The sequence below is a fragment of the Teleopsis dalmanni genome, chromosome 2, assembly GCF_002237135.1.
Source record: "Teleopsis dalmanni isolate 2A chromosome 2, ASM223713v2, whole genome shotgun sequence".
NCBI classification, from domain to species: domain Eukaryota; kingdom Metazoa; phylum Arthropoda; class Insecta; order Diptera; family Diopsidae; genus Teleopsis; species Teleopsis dalmanni.
The window spans coordinates 103,618,300-103,637,952 of NC_051847.1; the positions used below are offsets into that span (position 1 = coordinate 103,618,300).

The following is a 19,653-nucleotide window of genomic DNA, read 5'->3' on the forward strand; positions in this document are numbered from 1 at the left end:
GATTCTGCCCCAAACTTAAACCAAAAAAATTAGAAAATATTCACGCACAATTATTAAAAGATGACACAAATTAGCAGGTCCTACATTTTGTGATGACATGATTGCTACGCATAACAGGAAACCGACAAATAATGTAAATAACTAAAATTATAAATAACTGGCAGAAACAAGATTTCTTGAGTGTCATAGGACGAAATATACAGACGAAAATAATCATTATACCATAACTACTGTTAACAAACAAACAATAAATCAGCATTTTAATGACACTGTGGCAGTAATTAAATACAACGTAGAAGAAAACATAACCAAATCAAAATAAAGAATATGTTAGTAAGATTGTAAGACATTTATTATATATTCACCAAAAGCGAAAAATTAGACTTAAAAAAAAACACTACATGAAATATAAGAGGCTAAGTACAAATTTTACCGTTCAAGCATTCGTACTGTTAACGAAAAATTCCAAATGCAAGTCATCGGCATACCCATAGCTCTTGTACTAGAACTATATTAGTAACCTATCTATTGAAGCCATGCATCAGGCTGGCGGATGCAGTCTTACACTGCTGTAGGTTAATTTGTTTGGCCCACATCATTATCACAGTGGTTTGTGAAGTCACTAATTTCCATATTAAGAGCACTATTCTCATTTTCGAATTTCAGGAAATGATCGTCGACAAAGCGATAGCGTGTACCTATTGTCTCCTTTTATATGAGCATCAGAAGAACTGTGATTTTTCCACAAATATTACGGGGAATTAGAAAAAGGTTATCCGAAGAAAAAACTATTTCTCTTAGAAATTTGGTTGAATGTACAAATTCGTATCTCTTGTCGTTAACATAAACTTCATTCTTATGGTAGATAACATAAACTGACCTAACCAGAGATAAAAAAAGACTAGTTTTGTAGCATAGTGTTATTTTCTGCGGTTTTGAAAAAATAGTTATTTAATATTTAAAATAAAAGATTTGCCTATAAATTTCTTGTTCTGTATATTACGAGAAAAAGAAAACGTGGAATTACAAGAACAGAAAAACAAATTACCAACCGAAAGTACTTAAGTATTTTAAATGAATAGCTTAACCAAGAACGCATCATTTTGAATTGCACGCGACACAGCGGACTCAACTTCCGATATGGACACAACGTCATTTGAGACATTTGGCTGATTTGTTCGAAAATGTCCCCGAAGACCATTATACATTTTTATGGATAGGTTAAAATAATGCGTCCTCAAGACGTTTTTAAAAACGGATTGATCCGTTTCCAGTTAGGGCCTCTAAAAACTGGTTTCTCGTCCGAACAAGAAAATATGATTTAAAAAAAAATGATATAATAGTAGGTTTAAAGCAAAAACAATGGTGCCATATAAAGCATGCTATACCCATGTATTTATACTGGTATATGGTATATACGAGAAATTGCAAACTAAGAATTCTATTGTTTATTGAGCCAAGTCTATTTGTTCTGTGAGTTGATTAGATGCTATAAGGATGAAGTTGTAGAGTAAGCTAAATCCGTTCTTAAAGATCGTTCCAACAGTGTTTTTTTAGTTAATAACTATTGTATAAATATGTAATATTAAAATGAGTTTGAAGGGGATAGAATGAATATTGGAAATTAAATAAATACGTTTTAAAAATTTTTAATTTCTTGTCCAGTTTAACAAATCTCGTATATTATCCACTAGAATGCGAAACCAAAAAACCAAAATTATTTAGTCGATTTCATTTGTCTATTCTAAATATGTAACATTTATTTATAAGATTTAATGGAATGAAAAAAATTGCATATGTGAAAAAACTTGGATGAACATGTTTTACAGTGGCTTTTGAAAAATAATTAGTAATTCTTATTCTTAATAAAAGTTACTATTTACAGAAATATGCGAAAGCATGGGACTCTACATTAAATTTCAAAATATAACTGCAAATAATAGTAACAGTGAACGTGTGAACAGTATTAAGGCAAGGCTTTAGCATAGCTAAATAATTAACAAATTAATAATATATAATCCTGATTTGAAATATGTCTAGAAATAATAGTAACAGTGAACGTGTGAACGGTATTAAGGCAAGGTTTTAGCAAAGCTAAATAATTAAAAAATTAATAATATATAATCCTGATTTGAAATAATAGTAACAGTGAACGTGTGAACGGTATTAATGCAAGGCTTTAGCAAAGCTAAATAATTAACAAATTAATAATATATAATCCTGATTTGAAATAATAGTAACAGTGAACGTGTGAACAGTATTAAGGCAAAGCTTTAGCAAAGCTAAATAATTAACAAATTAATAATATATAATCCTGATTTGAAATAATAGTAACAGTGAACGTGTGAACAGTATTAAGGCAAAGCTTTAGCAAAGCTAAATAATTAACAAATTAATAATATATAATCCTGATTTGAAATAATAGTAACAGTGAACGTGTGAACAGTATTAAGGCAAAGCTTTAGCAAAGCTAAATAATTAACAAATTAATAATATATAATCCTGATTTGAAATAATAATAACAGTGAACGTGTGAACAGTATTAAGGCAAAGCTTTAGCAAAGCTAAATAATTAACAAATTAATAATATGTAATCCTGATTTGAAATAATAGTAACAGTGAACGTGTGAACGGTATTAAGGCAAGGTTTTAGCAAAGCTAAATAATTAACAAATTAATAATATATAATCCTGATTTGAAATATGTCTCGACATACATATGTCACACCTATAGAAATGTCATTTTTGTCATGCCAAAAGTCGATGTTTAAAAACTGTCCAGGAATTCTAATAGAGATTTGATGAAATCCTGCGCAGTAGCACCCAAGTAGTAGTATATTGAATCGAGCAATACGAAAAACATTAATTATGGTGTGTAGACAAACTAAAATTGTTTAAATTGGAAAAAGTTCACATCAGTTTAAACTTTAATAAAACATAAAAAGTTTCTACACAATAAATTTTTTACACAAGAAAGTAATGTTTCCGATTCGTTTATGTAAATAAATTATGTTTCAAGCATTCAGGACATGTTTTTTCAGATGTGTATACGATAATAGTTTTGACTACGTGTAAGTTGAACACCGGTGATAGAGGTTAACTTTTAAAGTTTGTGTACGTAAAAAATGTTATCCTATAAAATGTAAGCAAACCAAAAATTTCTGTGCTATTGCTTTCTTCAAGAAAGCAAATCAAACTATGGTTCCCGGTTATCGTATATATGTAAACGTTCTACAAGACGGCGTAACTAGTTTCAAGAATAATTTTTGATTTGCTTAGAAAAGAATAATACTTTATATATTTTATATGAGTATCTCTATGAGTCTCGAGACGAAATCTACTAAGGACTTTAAATTTTGATTGTAAAAATTAACAATTTTATTAAACTAAGTTCTGTTTTAAACTAAGTTTCAATAATATTATATATCGTTTTTATTTTGCTGTATTTCAGAGTTTCAACTATCTATTTTGTTATGATTTAAGTGAACATCGTCATAATAATGAAAAAACTGTTATTTAAATTAGGCCCAATTTTTTGTTTACTTTTGAATATAAACATATATTTTCGTGACATTCTTGCAGATACAGTAGCAAGCACAAATGGTACGTACTATTTAATAATTTTTGCAATATTACCTATTGGTGCCAAAAAAAACTAATATTTCACTTATAGAGTTTCTAACTATGGACGGACCATACTTTGATGATATTAGTCCACGAAACGTTACAGCCGTTGCCGACGACACAGTTGTATTGAGGTGTAAGGTTAAAAATAAAGGCAATAATACGGTGCGTATAGAGTATCTATTAAGTCTAATTTTTGACTTTATATATCAAGTTTTTCTTATTCGTTATAGGTATCATGGATGCGTAAGCGTGATCTGCGCATATTAACTTCAAATGTTTACACATATACAAGCGATGAGAGGTTCTCCGTAATACACCCTGAAGGAAGTGATGATTGGGACCTAAAAATTGAATATGGACAAACACATGACAATGGCATATACGAATGTCAAGTCAACACTGAACCCAAAATAAATTTGGCAATTGTACTCGATATCATAGGTGAGCAGTATAAGCAATGAATATGTTGCCGTTGACAATCGATTGATTTTAATTATAACGATTGATATAAGTATTTTACATTACTATCTTAGGCTATTCTGGTATTAGGTTTTTATGACAAATAAAAACCATATATTAATATAATAATATGCATGCAATTAACATTTTAAATTTTAAACGTTACTTTTCAAAGAACTATGCAGTAAATATATTCTGAAATTAATAATTGACGCCTCTTTGTTAAAAAATTTAAACTGAACGCTTAAACTGAATTATTAAATATAACATCACTTAAAATAAATTAAAAATAACTTAAACATCGAAGTAAAATTAGAACAAAATAAACCGTTTCTGCGGTTAATAAACAACTGATTGTTCAAGGCATAAATATAATTCGAGCTTATGTTATCTATATAATTTTTAATATTTATAATGTTTCTGATGTTCTCTTGTAATCTTAAGCCGCTGGTTTCTGTCCCTTCGGCAAAATTTCCATTTAAAAACAATTTTTCCAAAATATATTTAAAAATAATAGGCAAAAAATAAAAGCAGAAATAGCATATAACATACATAATTTGTTTTGATTCAGCCAGTAAATAGGTATAGCGGAGAGACACATTTGTTCTTTAAATACACAAGGATATTTAACAAATACTACGAAAATATACTCCCAGAATGTGGAGTAACTGACATCCACAAAAGGAGCATATGGCTAATGAGCATAGCGGACTCAACTATTGTTGACAAATATGTCGACAGAAGCCTTAAATATTTAATATACTCAGAGTATAAAATAAAAAGATCGTGGAAACTAAAAGTAAGACAACACTAATGACGAAGAGACATAGTGATCAATGCTACAAAGAAATTGATATGGTAAATCAATGAACCGCAACATATATTCTTTTCACCTGCGAAACCACTAAACTTAGCCTAAGCATATTATACCCATTTATAAAAATTGAAGCATCAAAAGTTTCAAACCAAATAAGTTAGTGTTAGAAATGTTTCATTGGGCGTACAGCTGAAGCTTGGGCGGTAAGTAATCCACAACAATTCAATGAGTATCTATGAAAATAATTCGACAAAGATAAGCACTCAGAAAATAAACCTGTTTGTTGATAATTTCAGTGAAATATTCACACCTAACGGGAGATCTAATAAAATAGAAACTATTTCGGTTAGAATGTAAAATCGACATTCCAGTTGTTAGTTCATTAGAGGTATACTATTAAATATTTTCTCGGAAATTAAGGAAATCACCAGAATTTGATCTCATAACGACAGAAGGCCTACGTGAATTAGCAAACAAAAGCTTAATAGATATATCTTACTCTGAGTGTTAAAATTATGACTCATTGCAGTTCTCTGATGTCTACCCACCAATTAGGATTTCGAAAAGCCACTTATCAGTTGACCAACTACGCAAAGCCGTAAACAAAATGGATTCTTGCTCCGTCGTCTTTCTGGATATGTCACAAGCCTTCGACAAGTTATGACATATGGGATTTACACAAAAATTAAAGGCTAGCTACCAAAACAATACTGCACTATATTGTTGTTCTCTGGTAAATCGTTTGTTTAAAGACATAAAAAATGTGTGATTTAAGAAAAATAACCCTAACTACCTGTGCTTCAAAGTACTTTTGTCGGTCCCATTTTTATTGTATACTGCATCATTCGCAGATGACACTGATTTCCTGGCAGTGGTAAAAGCAATTGTAGTGCCAATATATAAATTGCAATTGGCTGTCAACTCCGTTGGGTTCTCCATTCTTCAAGGTATGGGCACCAATTAACAGACTTCAATACAGTAATGTAGTGTACGAAATTAACTGCAGAGTCAATAATAATGAAATCATCTGTTCGTAGCTTAAAAAGGATACAGTTAACATATTATCGAATAGTTCGAATTATGTTTATGCATTAAAATTAATAATTAGTCTTGCAGTTATATATTAATTTATAATTTTTAAATTTAATTTGTATTATACATTGTATTATTTATTTGTATTTATACTACATATAATTATTTTTATCATTTATCCTACGTCCTTAAATAATAATTTTTCAAATTAATAATAATATTTTACCCACACCTGTAGGTAAACAAAACAAAAAAAAATAATATAATTTATAGAATTGATCATTCCTTTTATTTGTCACAATACCTAATACTATATCAGGCCATAATACTAACGTAATTATCTGATCAAAAATAAAACATGATTTAATTTCAGTGCGAATATTTTTCTTAAAAAAGCATTTTATTACCTTAACATGATTTTTAAGTTAAACATTTATACCGCATTGTTACATAAAAACTAATGTTCGTCTTCCTCAGAACCGAACACAAAATATCTGGCTTCATTTTACAGATGCGACATGAAAAGAAATACTTAGTAATATAATTCAATCATAACTTATTTGCAGCTGCAAGAGCCAAGATTTTGGGTTCGAAAGAAATACATGTAAAACTTGACAGTACAATCTCCATTTCCTGTGCAGTGAACATACATGCAACGTCAATATTGTGGTAAACTTTGCTTTGAAGTATATTAAAGGTACTCACGACTCTGATAGCTCCGGAGCAGAGTTTACAGCCATTTGGTTTACGCTGTTTACATTTAAGTAGTTCAAGAAACTTTGAGTATCCTCTAATTACATTCAACGCAATGCATATTTTTTATATTATAGATTTTTTACTTCCACATTAAGTTGTTTTAATTTTTTAAGGTATCATGGTGAATCACTAATTGATTTTGATTCATTAAGAGGCGGGATCAGCTTGGAAACAGAAAAAAGTGATATAGGAACAACAAGTCGCCTCATGTTAACTAGGTTAGTTTTAAAATAAATATATATATATATTTATCAAGATATATATTTTCTATTTTATATCATAAAGAGCATCGATGCGTGATTCTGGGAACTATACGTGTGCACCCCAGGGCTCTGTACCTGTTACAGTACGAGTTCATGTTCTAACAGGTATGTAAGTTATCTACATCCCAAAAATATGCACACAAGTTTTCCTTTATACAATTGAATATTTTCTAAGGTGAACAACCAGCAGCTATGCAAACCAGTAACGGAGTTCTGAGTCTTTCCCACCTAGCTAACATAACAATATGCACACTTTTAATAACTGCATGGCACTATTCAGTCATATCACATACAACTTCCAAGAGGTCATCTTTTCCCAGACGGAGGTGATTGCTCTCTTCTGATTTTTTCACTACATACGAAATTATCACTGATTGTACATACGAGTGTAAATAGCGATTCCACCAAATTTGTTTCATTTTTGAATCAGCAGCAAGAACAACTAAGCTAATGATAAACTCATAAACCTATTAGCGCTTCTGCACCCATACACAATAAAAGATAGTGATTTTATTGTCAAAAAACAATTAATAAAAATTAAAAAATCATAATCTGTCATTATTCGCTCTAAAACTTATGTTCGTAATATTTAATATTTACATTAGACATAGCAGTTTAATCCAGTTTTAATTATTTAAGTATTACTTAATGCATAAAGGATAATAAAGTAATAGCAAAAATCAAATGTGTTTTTCCGTTTAGTTTAAGTATGTTTGATATTGATGTTATTTAAATACATAAATGGTCAGGTATTGCGAATGGTACAACTCCAATGCGGTTAACGTATTTAGTCAACGTTTATCTAAGCTTTCGAGTGCATATCTGATTGATCCTGGAACAAAGTGCATTTAACAAAAAATATTAACTTATACATAAGTTTTGTTAACACAATTAAATAATTACTTCCCTGTTAATATATTTATTCTTCACGAATGTGGTTCCAAGAACGACTGGGTCTTCGTCTCGAAGCCACTTGTCGTCAGCGACGACCAAATGCCGTTCAATACCTCCCAAACGGACTTCACAAGCAGGTATGTGTTTGTTGACATATGGTATGTCGTTTATTTGTGTTTTTCCCACCAAGAAGCAACTTCTGGACATCTTGCTTCCTATGTTTCTTCTAATGGCTGGAATCAAACCTAATTCTGATCCTGTTGGACTTCCCACTTCTATTTGGAACTGTTCTGTCTGCCACATCCCTATCCACAGAAACTAAATTTTGGCAAGGTCTGGATTGAGCTCGCATCCAGATTCCAAAATTCCACCAATAACATAGTCTCCGCCATCAATAGTTCATCCCTTCTCAAAATCCAGCTTAACAGTTTAACTGCAATGGTTTAAGTGGTAAACTGTTTGAAATTGCAGCATTCGTGTCCTCCAACGATAACGCAGTAGGTGCATTGCAGGAAACTAAACTACTGCCTAACTCCCCTCTCTCTCCCCCTCAGGTTTTACCCTTATTCGTAAGAACCGACCAAAGGGCGCAGGAGGTGGAGTTGTCTTCTTATTGCGTGATTTAATATCTTATTGTGAGCTTTTTTTGTCTCTGAACCGACTCAAATTTGACAGGGTATGAGTTCAATCCTTGGTACTTGTAGTCTCAAAAAATTATTTACAAATAATTAAATATAAGAAATATTTCCAATACCACTGATGATGGGTATATGCCAATACTCGAAACAGCTGTATGAAGTAAGAGGTAAGAGTTGGATCTTTGCCTGACTTATGAACCACTATAATCATGGATATTTTCCACTTTGTTGGGTAAAAGCCAAATTCAAAAGTCTTGTAATAAAATGTATGACCAGAAAGGATATGTCTAACATGTTGCTGATTATTTAAACAAAATGTAATTTTCATGTCAATAGATCATGCATAAAGAGATTAGAATACCTTTTTTAAGTATTCAACAAATACTTTAGATTTTTCTTCGCGACCTTACGCTCAGTTTTCGAGAGAGTTTCTTATTGGAAAATCGGATTCAATGAGGGAATTCCTAGCATTCCTTAAGAGTGAATATTTGAATGAATATCTGCAGGTCAATATGTTGGCTGCCCAGGAGAGATCACATCTAGTGCATTTTTCAATTTAAAATGAAATTATAAAGCTGTTTCGCTTTTGGATTACAGAGTCGTGAATCCCAACACGTGTGCTTGGCATTGTATTTTCCTCTTGCAAGATATCTGTCACTTAGAGTTAAGAAGTAAGCCTTGAAATGGGTCTCAGTTATGTTGAAACATGTTGCATATAATTATGAGCATATATACCTAGAATATTATATTATTGTACCACCATATGCTTTCCCAAGGTAATTGACTTTATAAAATAAAAAACTAGTTTGTTAAATATGTTTAGAAAAAAGCATTACATCATGCCTTCATAAAGTTTGTGAGCTCTAGTTTATGTTGGCTTAAACAGTTTGTATTCTAGGAAGACGTTTTCAAAGTACTCATTTATTAGACAAAAACATTTGCATTAATTGGATTTGCATATACCTCATTAATTGGATTTGAAATACCTCATTAAGAGTAGTTTGCATTACTGACGTACACTGAATGTGAGCTATGACAATATGAAGAGTATTATTACCAATGAGACGTGCAAGGAGTATAACAAGGGTATTTGAACTGCATTCACACAGGTAGATTGAAATTGGACTTTTGGATTGAGATTGATTGAGATTGGACTTTGAGGAGTGTGCATTTAATATTCACATAGCGTTCCATGCCGCTTTGGATTATTTAATTATTTGGACTGACTATGTCGGAAATTACAAGCGATGCTGTTGAAGATGCGATGTATGTTAAGCTTTAATAAGTTAGTATAGTTTTCCACAAAATATGTCAAACGATTTTGAGTGGTTATTTTGAATTGGCAGAAAGGTGCATCACAAATTGTACTAAATTCTTCTAATTGAAGATGATATTTTACTATACCATGATCACTATTCATATTTCAAGCCTTGGCAACATTGATTGTTGTTAGGTGTCATCTGACGTTTCCACACGAAAGTTTGATATTATTAGATATAACGTACCTTACGCTTTTTGTCAAAAGAGCGTTATTTGTGTGATTTACAGTGATTTGTAAACTGAGTGTTCGCGAAAATATTAAAATAACGCCAGAAAATTTTCATGCGGTGATTTATCACGACTTTTAAAGTGGATTGTCATGACAAGAATGGAACTTACTTCAAACGCTGGTGCAGTGAATTTAATCGTGGCCGCAGCTCACTGACAAAATTCGTCAGTCAGTGAAGATCGTCCAAAATTGTGAATCCTAGACATTAGTTCCATCAGCATATATTGCTCGATCATTTAGCCGTGAGAAAAGTTTGTTCTTTTTGGATTCCCCATTGTGTTGATTGCTGCACACAAATGTACGAAAAGTACAATGGCGGTGTTTCTTATACGTATACGAGTATACGATTTTAACAGATGACGAATAATGTATGCGTTTGAGCCGAAACGTAAACAGCAGCCGACTGTATGGATGTTTCAAAATAAACAAAATTTAACTAAAGTTGTTTGCACTCGAAACATTTTGATTGTTTTTTTCGGGAAAACTGATCATTTGTTTACCGCAAGTAAAATACGGAAAACAACAAGCGTCGGATCATTCTCCATCGTCAGCAAGACAATGCGAGTGCATCTTGTCTAACAACCGACTACTCGTATTTCAACATTTAAAAAATCGAATTAATGGATCATGCGCATGATTTATATACAGTTCTGATTTGGCACCCAATGTTTTCTTCTTGTTCCCGAACGTCAACAATAAATTGCGTGTATAACGATCGAAAGATTTTTGCCGATTTTTAAAATGGCTCAGAGGCAAATGGGTGGTTAGTTAATTTTTACGCAATCTAGATCATAATCGCAAATACGGATCAGAAATAATTTGCGATTTCTCCACTGGAGTCGTTTTAGATTAAGAAGCAACCATATTTCCGCTACTTGATCCATTTTGTCAGGTTGGAATTGAATTCTTGTACACTTTATATATATATCATATCATTTTATTTGGATAAATTTGGATAAATATAGATCACATCATTTTGTTTGGATAAATGTAAAGCCATAGGTAAGCCCTTGATAATCACAACTGAATAAGTCCCAGAGTCCGTTGAGGATTGAACGGTTCGGAGCTCTTGGTCGACAAGAAATCTGGTCTTTGACAACAATCCTGAAATTAACGCTTTCCTATGTCTTCCCTATTTTTATATAGAAAGTACTTCAGACTATAAGGATAAACATCAGTGAGTTAACTATTTATCAATCTTCATTTTTCAAGCTCAATAGTGCATTTAAGGATATTTTCGTCAAAGACAAGCATGATTATTAGGGCTTTCAGCATGAGGTTTTAGTTCGAAAGTTTAGCAAGTAAATTGGATTTCAACAATTTTTTTGTATGGTAAATAACAATTCAGTGATGTAGGTGCCCCATTTGGTACCATCTAACATGTAACAGCTATAATTGCTTACATCATGCAAACTAATATAAGTATTTTAATAATAAATACTATTTAAATTGGATTATTACTATTTACATAAAACGAACAATTTCTAATTATTATATTCTCCAAATCCACATTCGTTCTCTTCTTCTTCCTCTTTTTCAGGTGTCATCTTGCCTAGCAGTGTTGTTTTCTCATTAGAGTTGTTTTTTTCTGCAACATTCCGTCCTCCGGTGAATATTTGCAAGATTCACTAATCTTGCAAACGGCTAGCTAGATCGCTGGATGGATTAGAAAAGCATTCTTAGTCTGTATGCGTTCTGATCTATCTTGACTCGTTCAGGAGAGAAACACTACAACACTTCGGTCCTTGTGCCTTTAACTTTTAAAAACAAAGATCCATTAGAGGTATTAGGCAATGTATAATCAGAAACGATTTGATGTGAGCGGCTCCCGCTCGCTGTGCGTTAAAAGAACTTCTGTAAGCGGATGGCTGTTAATATTTTCAGTTTTAATTAGTGCTTCTCGCAAAGTTTTCACCTTCGGTGCTTCTTCTCGAATTGTCTTGAAAATATTCGTGCGAACATTCTAATAAGGCGCTCCTAGCAACTACGGACACTGGGATTAAGCGGACAATTGAATACAAGTTAATAACGATGACAGCGACCGTAAATTATCACGCCGTTGTATAGATAGTGAATCCCGTTTTCTATTTTGTTGCACTGGGCGGAATATCATGAAAAAATTGGAGCATATGTAATTAATGCCAGAAGTTAGTACACTAAATTTCAAATATCTCTACTGGTTCAGAAAATACAGGATTTCGATCGGTTAATTTCTGTTTTGGCACACTGTGCGTGGATCCCAAGACCCAAGTGGAAATTTATTTATTGACAAAAAGTACTTTGTTTTTTCTCATTTACCACAAGACCTCAACATTGCTTTTATACCTACTTCAATTTCATTTTGTATGTAGATTTTTATTAGATTTCTGTACAGTGGCGGAGCTAGACCAATTCGGCACGATGGCGACATCAGAATTGCGAGGCGCCCTTTATAACCCAGTTGCAAAAGTAAATAAGTTACATTCACTAATACGACAAAGCATTGAAAGTTTTATTGCTAATCAAATTAAAATAATCACAAATTAAAATAAATCAATTTTCCTACTTTTAGCCTCACTCAATTTTTTCTTAAATTATATCATAATTTGCGCCAGCTGCTATTTTTGCTTCAGTTTATAGAATTTCCAATGGAGATAGTCTCTCTTGGATCATCATATTTTTCTAGTACGTCTTAATCAATTTTAACTTTAAGAAGCTTCTTTCCGTCGAAGCTATACTGACTGGAACTGTGAACATGAATCTGGTTACTACCTAAACATTCGGGAATACTTCGAATATGGTTAATGCCATTGTTCGAATATGGTTAAACTAAATTGTTCAAAATATTTCAAATATAATTATACCAACCCAACAAATTTGGTATACCTGTTCTGTGCGTGACTTTTCTTTGTTATTTTTTTACCATTATGGTTCCACAGATGTTTGTTGTCTTTAATAACTCCAAGGTATTGGAGTACTTTTTAAGGTGGGGGCTGTGTTAATATAAAAGAATTCATTGTGATACGCGTCTTGTATCAATTATCAAATAAAAATCATTGAATTAACTGCTTAAATTGTATTTGTTTCCTTTAATTTTCTAATTGCAAGAGTAAAAATTTAAGTTTTGTACTTTCACATAAATGGAAATAATTTTGAGATATTTTTCCAAACATTTTCTTAATATTCGTTACAATTTATTTTTAATACTTCGGCACCGAATACATTAGAAAACAACGATTTCCAATGTATTATATCCAATTAAATACCATTAATTTTTATATCTATTGTTTGTTCATAACTATTTATTATTTATATTTATTAATATTAATAATAGTCGCAGTAGTCTTTGATTACACGTTCTTACATATTTATTCAGGCTAACGCGGTTATCAATCATTGACCTACCAACGAAAATACAATTATGCCATTACCAGGTTTTCTTGTTGGTCATTGTACTGCATTGTTTGGTATTTGATTTCATAATTATGGCTCTAAGACGTAAATTAATTTAGTGTTTAGCAAGTTATTATATTAATACTTCTTACTACTTGATGTATAATTCGTTTGTTCTTGTAATCTGATTTAGTACATAAACCAAAATTATTTTAATCTGATAAGAAATAAATAACGATCTATTGCGCTGCTTTGTGTTGTGCTAAACTTACTGCAATCAATGAACAAATAGTGCTTCGGGGTACATTTGCCCAAAGCAGTTATCACGATTAAGCAACTGAACTAATTCATATAAAGGTGCATTCACACCAAAGCGACCGCTTGCGAACGAACGAATATTTGCAGGTAATCGTATCTACAAAAAGTCGTTCGTTCGCAAGCGTTCGCTTTGGTGTGGTTGTATCTTTACGGATCTAAATTGGCCACCAAGTGGCATCACTACTTGCATTATGTAAAAGTGTTCACATGTCATTTGCAAACATTTTGCAAATACGTTTTTAAAAGCTGTTCCTGAACTAAATCACTTTTTTTTTGTTATATGCTCTTAATCATTCAAAAATATTTTTTCAATTCTTTATTTTTATAATAAATTTACTTATATTATTTAGATATTATTATTTAGAAAAGATTTTGTATATATAGAATCTTATTTAACGTAAACCAATGACTAATTTTTAATTTATTAAAGCTGCACTGACTTTCGCAAAAACGAATGAAATAAACTAAAAAATATTCATGGGTTAAAATTAAAAATACAAAATTTTCGTTTTTAAAACTGAAGCAATTCTAAAGATTATTACACATAAAAGAAAATCTTTTGAAATTCTTGCGTTTACGATTTACAAAATTAAGTAAACTTGGACACAGAATTATTTCAATATCAATAAAAAATGCAGTCGCCTATGTATATCGACATCATCAAATTAATTTGAAGCAAGGAGTTACGGAAACAAAATTCACGAGGAAAATATATTTCTTTTAATAGCGTATTATTTTATTTTAATTAAAAATTTTCATATAATTATAAAAACAAAATTTTTTGTAGTTTGAACGCAGTGTCTTACAAATGTAACATTTGAAGGTGAATAAATATATAGAAGCATAAAGTACACAACTCATTGTCTGCTAAGGCGTAAAATGTAATGCTCAAAATTATTCTACTTGATTAGGAGTTTGTCGTTCAAAAAGTCAAAAATTCGAAGTCAAATTTACAGGATAAGCTGCTAATAACTGTAAGCCATTATTATTAAGTATTCATATTTATTGAATTTTATAAACACTACTGGGAACTTCATATAATAATTAGTTATAAAAATGTTAATGTAAATCAAACCAAAAAAAAATTATTGATACCTATTTATTTGTTTACTGATAACATGAAAAATATTAATATAGTTTTATATCGAAGCTTGATATAATAAAATTAATAAATAAGTCGTAATTTTTATAACAAAACAATGCATTGCAAATCAATAAATTTTTTGCTTTAATAAATAAATCTTAATTTAAATAAAAAACAATGCATTGGTCAGTTTATGTAAATTAAATATTTTACTATTATGGTGTAACATTGTAGGTTTAGTTTTTGGTAATTTAGTTCACCAAATAAAGTATATTTAATCTAAATTCTGTCTATATCGACGTAATCGCGCACTATTTTCTAATTTTGGAGCCCCTGGTGGTGGCGTCATGGTATTAATAGATTTAATATCCCTGACACTAGTACATATCATTGTTTCATTTTCACTATATTTATTTTGTAATCCCTTTATACTATCATCAGCGCAAACACCGCCAATATTTCCATCATAACTGCAGTTTGGGAAATGTTGTTGTGATTTCGAATATTTTTCTTCGCTATTATCCGATGAGTATTGATCCTCTATTGATTGTTTTTCAACACTAGGTGCAACACTGCTTGAACTAAATAAATACAAATATATTAAGGAATTTATTGCTTTTATATTGTATTCTGCATATTTACCCACTACAATTTCTTGACAAAGAGCGAGCATAACGTAAATGTAATTGTGATGGATCTGTTACATATTTTTCTGTAGCTTCACGGCGCCTTCTAAGAGCTGGAAAACAATTACAAACTAATTTAATTACAACAAAGGAATAAAATATTTTTAAATTAACCTGGAGTTAATTCTGCAAAGCCAGAATTTGTATGAGAACTACAGTTAAAGACACTGTTTTTAATGTTATTACTATCAATTCCAATGGTTTTAATAACAGACTGAAAATTATCACTGGTTGTGCAATTGTTATTAACTATGGTTTTCTGATGGCTCATTGGCGTTGAAGTTGTAATGGCTGGTGTCGTTAAATTAAAACCAGCCCAAGAAGCACATTTCGATTGACGAGCATGTGTGTTAAGGATTGGAATTTTACTTAGTGCAGCTCCTGTAAAAAAATTATTAGTATTACTTACAGCTATTGTTTGTTATAATACGAATCACCATTTTCATGACTTCCACTGTAAGTTCCACTATCTATCATTTTTTTATTATTATCTAGAGTACCTATTGAGTGGTTAGCTGCACTTTCAATTTTCTGTGTATTATTACATGTACTTATACACGACGATTTATGTGAACCACTAAGTTTATTTGTTGGCACAGTATTGCAAACATTTTGAGATTCAATTGGATTCACTTCGTCTTTGTTAAATAAATTTTGATCAGGGTTACAATCAGTTATTAAATTTAAAATTTGTTGATTCGAGGAGGAAGTATCTGCTTCTATACCACATTTTACTTTTTCTTTATTATAACTAACAGTACATTTGCAATTAAATATTTGGGGATCATAATTCACTATTGAATTACATGATGATTCACATTTTCCAAGATTAACAGCTCGTCTATTACACAATACTGACTTTTCAGTTAGTATATTTGACTCTAAAAAAAATTTTTTTTAAATATTATATATTATAAATACTTTTTAAGAAAATAAACCTTTTGGAACAACTCTTATTTCCAAACGTCCACTTATGCAACCCTCTGTTGTTCCTTCATTATCACCAGTAGTAACGACCGGAAGACTTTCCTGGCAAATTAATTCCGAATGATCAGAAGGTTTATTGCTTTCAAATAAGGCATGTTGCTGTGAGTATTGTAGGTTTATATCTTTGCTAGGGTTTTTATTACAAGCCGCATTGGATCCATTAATTTTAGGTTGTTCTATTAAAAACACATCCGGTAACGATAAGTTTGGCAAACTTGTCTGTTGTCTTATAACCTGCAAAATAATAGTCACTTACTTCATTCCTTAGATAGATTAGTTTATCACATACTATGGTTCCAAAATTTGGTGTTGTTTTAACAGAAGTTGGAGATCTCAATAAGGAAGTTGCTTCAGAATGCACTTCGCGGACACAAATGTTACGAGAAATATCCATCCTATATACCTAAAAGTGTACTCCTAACTTTAGTTGTGTATTAATTGAATAGAAATAGCTTAGTGCTAAATGTGTTTAATAACCATTTTAAGTAAAGACTGTCTAAATATGTTTACATTTAAACCTTTCTTATAACTTTTCTTTCTGTATTCTTTCTTAAAAGACAAAGCGTGTTAAATTTTGGCATCTCCACAAACCTTATTAAACTAATAAAAATTTAAACTAAAAAAGAAATTTTGAAGATTTCTCAAAAGTCATTTACTGTATACGATTTAGAATTTTGGCACATACTTTACATATCAAATAATAATTAAATTTTTAATTTCTAGAAGCCATATTCTTCGATAATGCCTAGTAATTTGTTCTATACAACCCTGCAGTGTTTAAAGTTCTGAAATTTCAAATCAAAATTTTAAAAAAAATTTTAGCAATTTAAAAAAAAAAACATACGTTCACATGCGAACTTGACATGAATCCAATTCAGTATTTGGAATTACAATTGGTTTATTAGCATAATAAAATATATTAGTAGCTGCTCCTTCTTTGTTATTTACATGTGGTGTAAGGGAAACATCACTGATAATAATTTTACGCCGATATTAACATTAAAAAAATTTGTGAAATCTGTGCTCTTAAATTGTTTGCTGGGATATGTTTGAACAAAAAGTTTTATATCTTAGTTGCTTATACTTATGGATGCGCAAAATAAACAATAAACAGGCAATTGTGTGAACTTATGTATATAGCCTAGGCAAAAAAAAAAAAAAGAAGCAACAACTCTGTTAAAAAAAAATCGTAATCTCTGACAAGGGGCTATAAATGGAAAAAGCTTGACATTTCAATACATAAAATCGAACTTATTATTTTATCGTATATGGCAAAACCTTATAGAAAAACTAATAGTTTTAGAAACTGCTTATAATTGGGACTTAAACAAGTTTATAGAACTGTTGGATTGATTCACCTTAACCTAATGGGAAGTAGTTGCATTTCGGCGATGGTCGTATGCTGACCTTTTAGTCTGTGCATAAACAAACGCCATTCCTGTGATACTACAACGTACCATTATTTGAGCTCAAGTGGGTTTCTTGGACACAACAAAGTTGAGGTTGGACAGGTAGACCGCCACTTCAACCTAACCTAACCTAGAGTCTAAAGCAGAAATATAATTATTTGATACTGAGTGGATAGACAAACAGCAACAACACTGTTTATACTATTCTATGTTATTATATGATGCAGAATTTGTTTTTGTACTTTTTTTTCTTTAAAAACATGGGTTTGTGTGCATTTAATGAACAAGTCTTTCCGAACTGGCCTCATACAAATGCTTGATGTGCCATTATGAAATCAATAAATACTGGCAATAGCACAACCATTGTCGTTAGTAGAAATGTTATTAATATGTTAAATAATAAAGACACACGTTCTATTGTATAGACAAAATATAAAAATTTAAGGTATTTATTTACAGGATACTTCTTACTTTACCTTTAAAATCTACACGATTGTATATGATATTAATAAAAATTAATTGTCAATTGACGAAAACGCTCACCATAAAACCACTGAGTTGTATTTTTTCAGTGCTTCAGTGCAGCATTAAGTTAGTGTGTAACAACTAAAAATAGTAAAAAAAAGTGTTGTTGCCGTTTGTCCGTCCACTCAGTATCATAAAACTTTACTTTGCTTTGGGTTTCCTTTATAAGCATATACTACAGACTATGTATGCGTTAGCTCTAATTTTACTAGTATGTTCTATATTGTATTTCTACTATATGTGTTTAGCATAGGGCAATATAACAACAAATGCACTAAAATTGGAATGCTAGGCATCTCTAGTTTACAATAACAATTACATATACTTAAACGTATTAAATGGTTTAAGTACTTAGCATCTTTCATTAAGTTTATATATGAGTTAAAAACCCTTAAAAAAATTTACTTAAAAAAATAATGTAAATATAACTTATATAAAATATAATCTTACAACGTTATCAAATGCAGCTTGTTGTACAATTGGTGGTTGTAGTCCTCTACGCAATAAATTACCCATGGCAGGTTCGGACCAGCAATGCGGTACGCATTCTTGTAAATCGACATATTGCTCTAATCCAGTTATGTTTAGATTATACCTATTCGATAGTAACATTAAGTTTAATAACTTTCCAAATAAACTGATTACATATAAAACTGAATTTAATAACAATTTTTTATTATATATAACATATACATATATATATACATTTAAATGAAATAATTGTTAAAAATTATTTTTGGAAAGACTTTCTGTTCTGTATTTATTGGATTGTATTCAATGTATTTTTCTGCACCCAACTCCAAATAAGGAAAGTCCAAAGTGATATTTTCGGCATACTTTTGCTATTATAAGGGCTATATTATGAATGAATTATAACACGTGAAATCTGTTAATTTTGAATTTATTGCATTCGTCTCTTCTTGATCATGTTCAGTTGTTGTCCAGCAAGGATTTGAAGTTTTAGGTGCTGTTTAAGAGCTATTTTTTCTCGTCGCTTTTTGAATTAATGATTTGCTTCACTACGACACGTGGGTTGTGTAATACCATATGTTCAAAACATATCAAAAGAATTCATTTAATTTAATAATTCATCATACAAAATATAAATATTATTATTCTTTTTACACTATATTCGACCATTATTTTACTGATATATTGAAGATACTATTTATGTTCTTGAATAGGAAAAACTCTTTTCTAGACTTGTTTCCTGCGGAAGAACATAATTTTGAGCACAT

The 19,653-nt window shown here is 30.7% G+C and overlaps 2 protein-coding genes across 5 annotated transcripts in view; one reads left to right on the forward strand and one right to left on the reverse strand.

The window, feature by feature from the left end:
• Positions 1-2,848: 2,848 nt before the first annotated feature.
• LOC119685013 lies at positions 2,849-7,632 on the forward strand. Its single transcript, XM_038099178.1, has 8 exons — positions 2,849-3,113; positions 3,451-3,602; positions 3,673-3,788; positions 3,857-4,067; positions 6,501-6,603; positions 6,804-6,908; positions 6,976-7,058; positions 7,129-7,632. Exons 2-8 carry the CDS (start codon positions 3,500-3,502, stop codon positions 7,281-7,283), a joined length of 876 nt encoding a protein of 291 aa, XP_037955106.1. The 5' UTR covers positions 2,849-3,113; positions 3,451-3,499; the 3' UTR covers positions 7,284-7,632.
• A 7,333-nt stretch (positions 7,633-14,965) lies between these two features.
• Positions 14,966-19,653, reverse strand: part of LOC119679312 (tau-tubulin kinase homolog Asator) — an 86,075-nt gene continuing 81,387 nt past the window's right edge. For all 4 annotated transcript variants that reach the window (XM_038091588.1, XM_038091587.1, XM_038091589.1 and 1 more), the window contains 7 exons: positions 18,866-19,010; positions 16,771-16,884; positions 16,433-16,715; positions 15,932-16,375; positions 15,609-15,875; positions 15,451-15,547; positions 14,966-15,389 (listed from right to left, as the gene is read on the reverse strand). In XM_038091588.1, coding sequence (XP_037947516.1) covers positions 15,083-15,389; positions 15,451-15,547; positions 15,609-15,875; positions 15,932-16,375; positions 16,433-16,715; positions 16,771-16,884; positions 18,866-19,010 — 1,657 coding nt within the window. In that variant the 3' untranslated portion in view covers positions 14,966-15,082. The remainder of the gene's footprint in view (positions 15,390-15,450; positions 15,548-15,608; positions 15,876-15,931; positions 16,376-16,432; positions 16,716-16,770; positions 16,885-18,865; positions 19,011-19,653) is intronic.

Excerpts from the sequence above, each read along its gene's own strand:
- LOC119685013 (XM_038099178.1), top strand. The coding sequence starts at position 3,500 with ATGAAAAAACTGTTATTTAAATTAGGCCCAATTTTTTGTTTACTTTTG. Across the intron at positions 6,604-6,803 it reads CATGCAACGTCAATATTGTG|GTATCATGGTGAATCACTAA; the intron begins GTAAACTTTGCT and ends TAATTTTTTAAG. Across the intron at positions 6,909-6,975 it reads AGTCGCCTCATGTTAACTAG|AGCATCGATGCGTGATTCTG; the intron begins GTTAGTTTTAAA and ends TATATCATAAAG.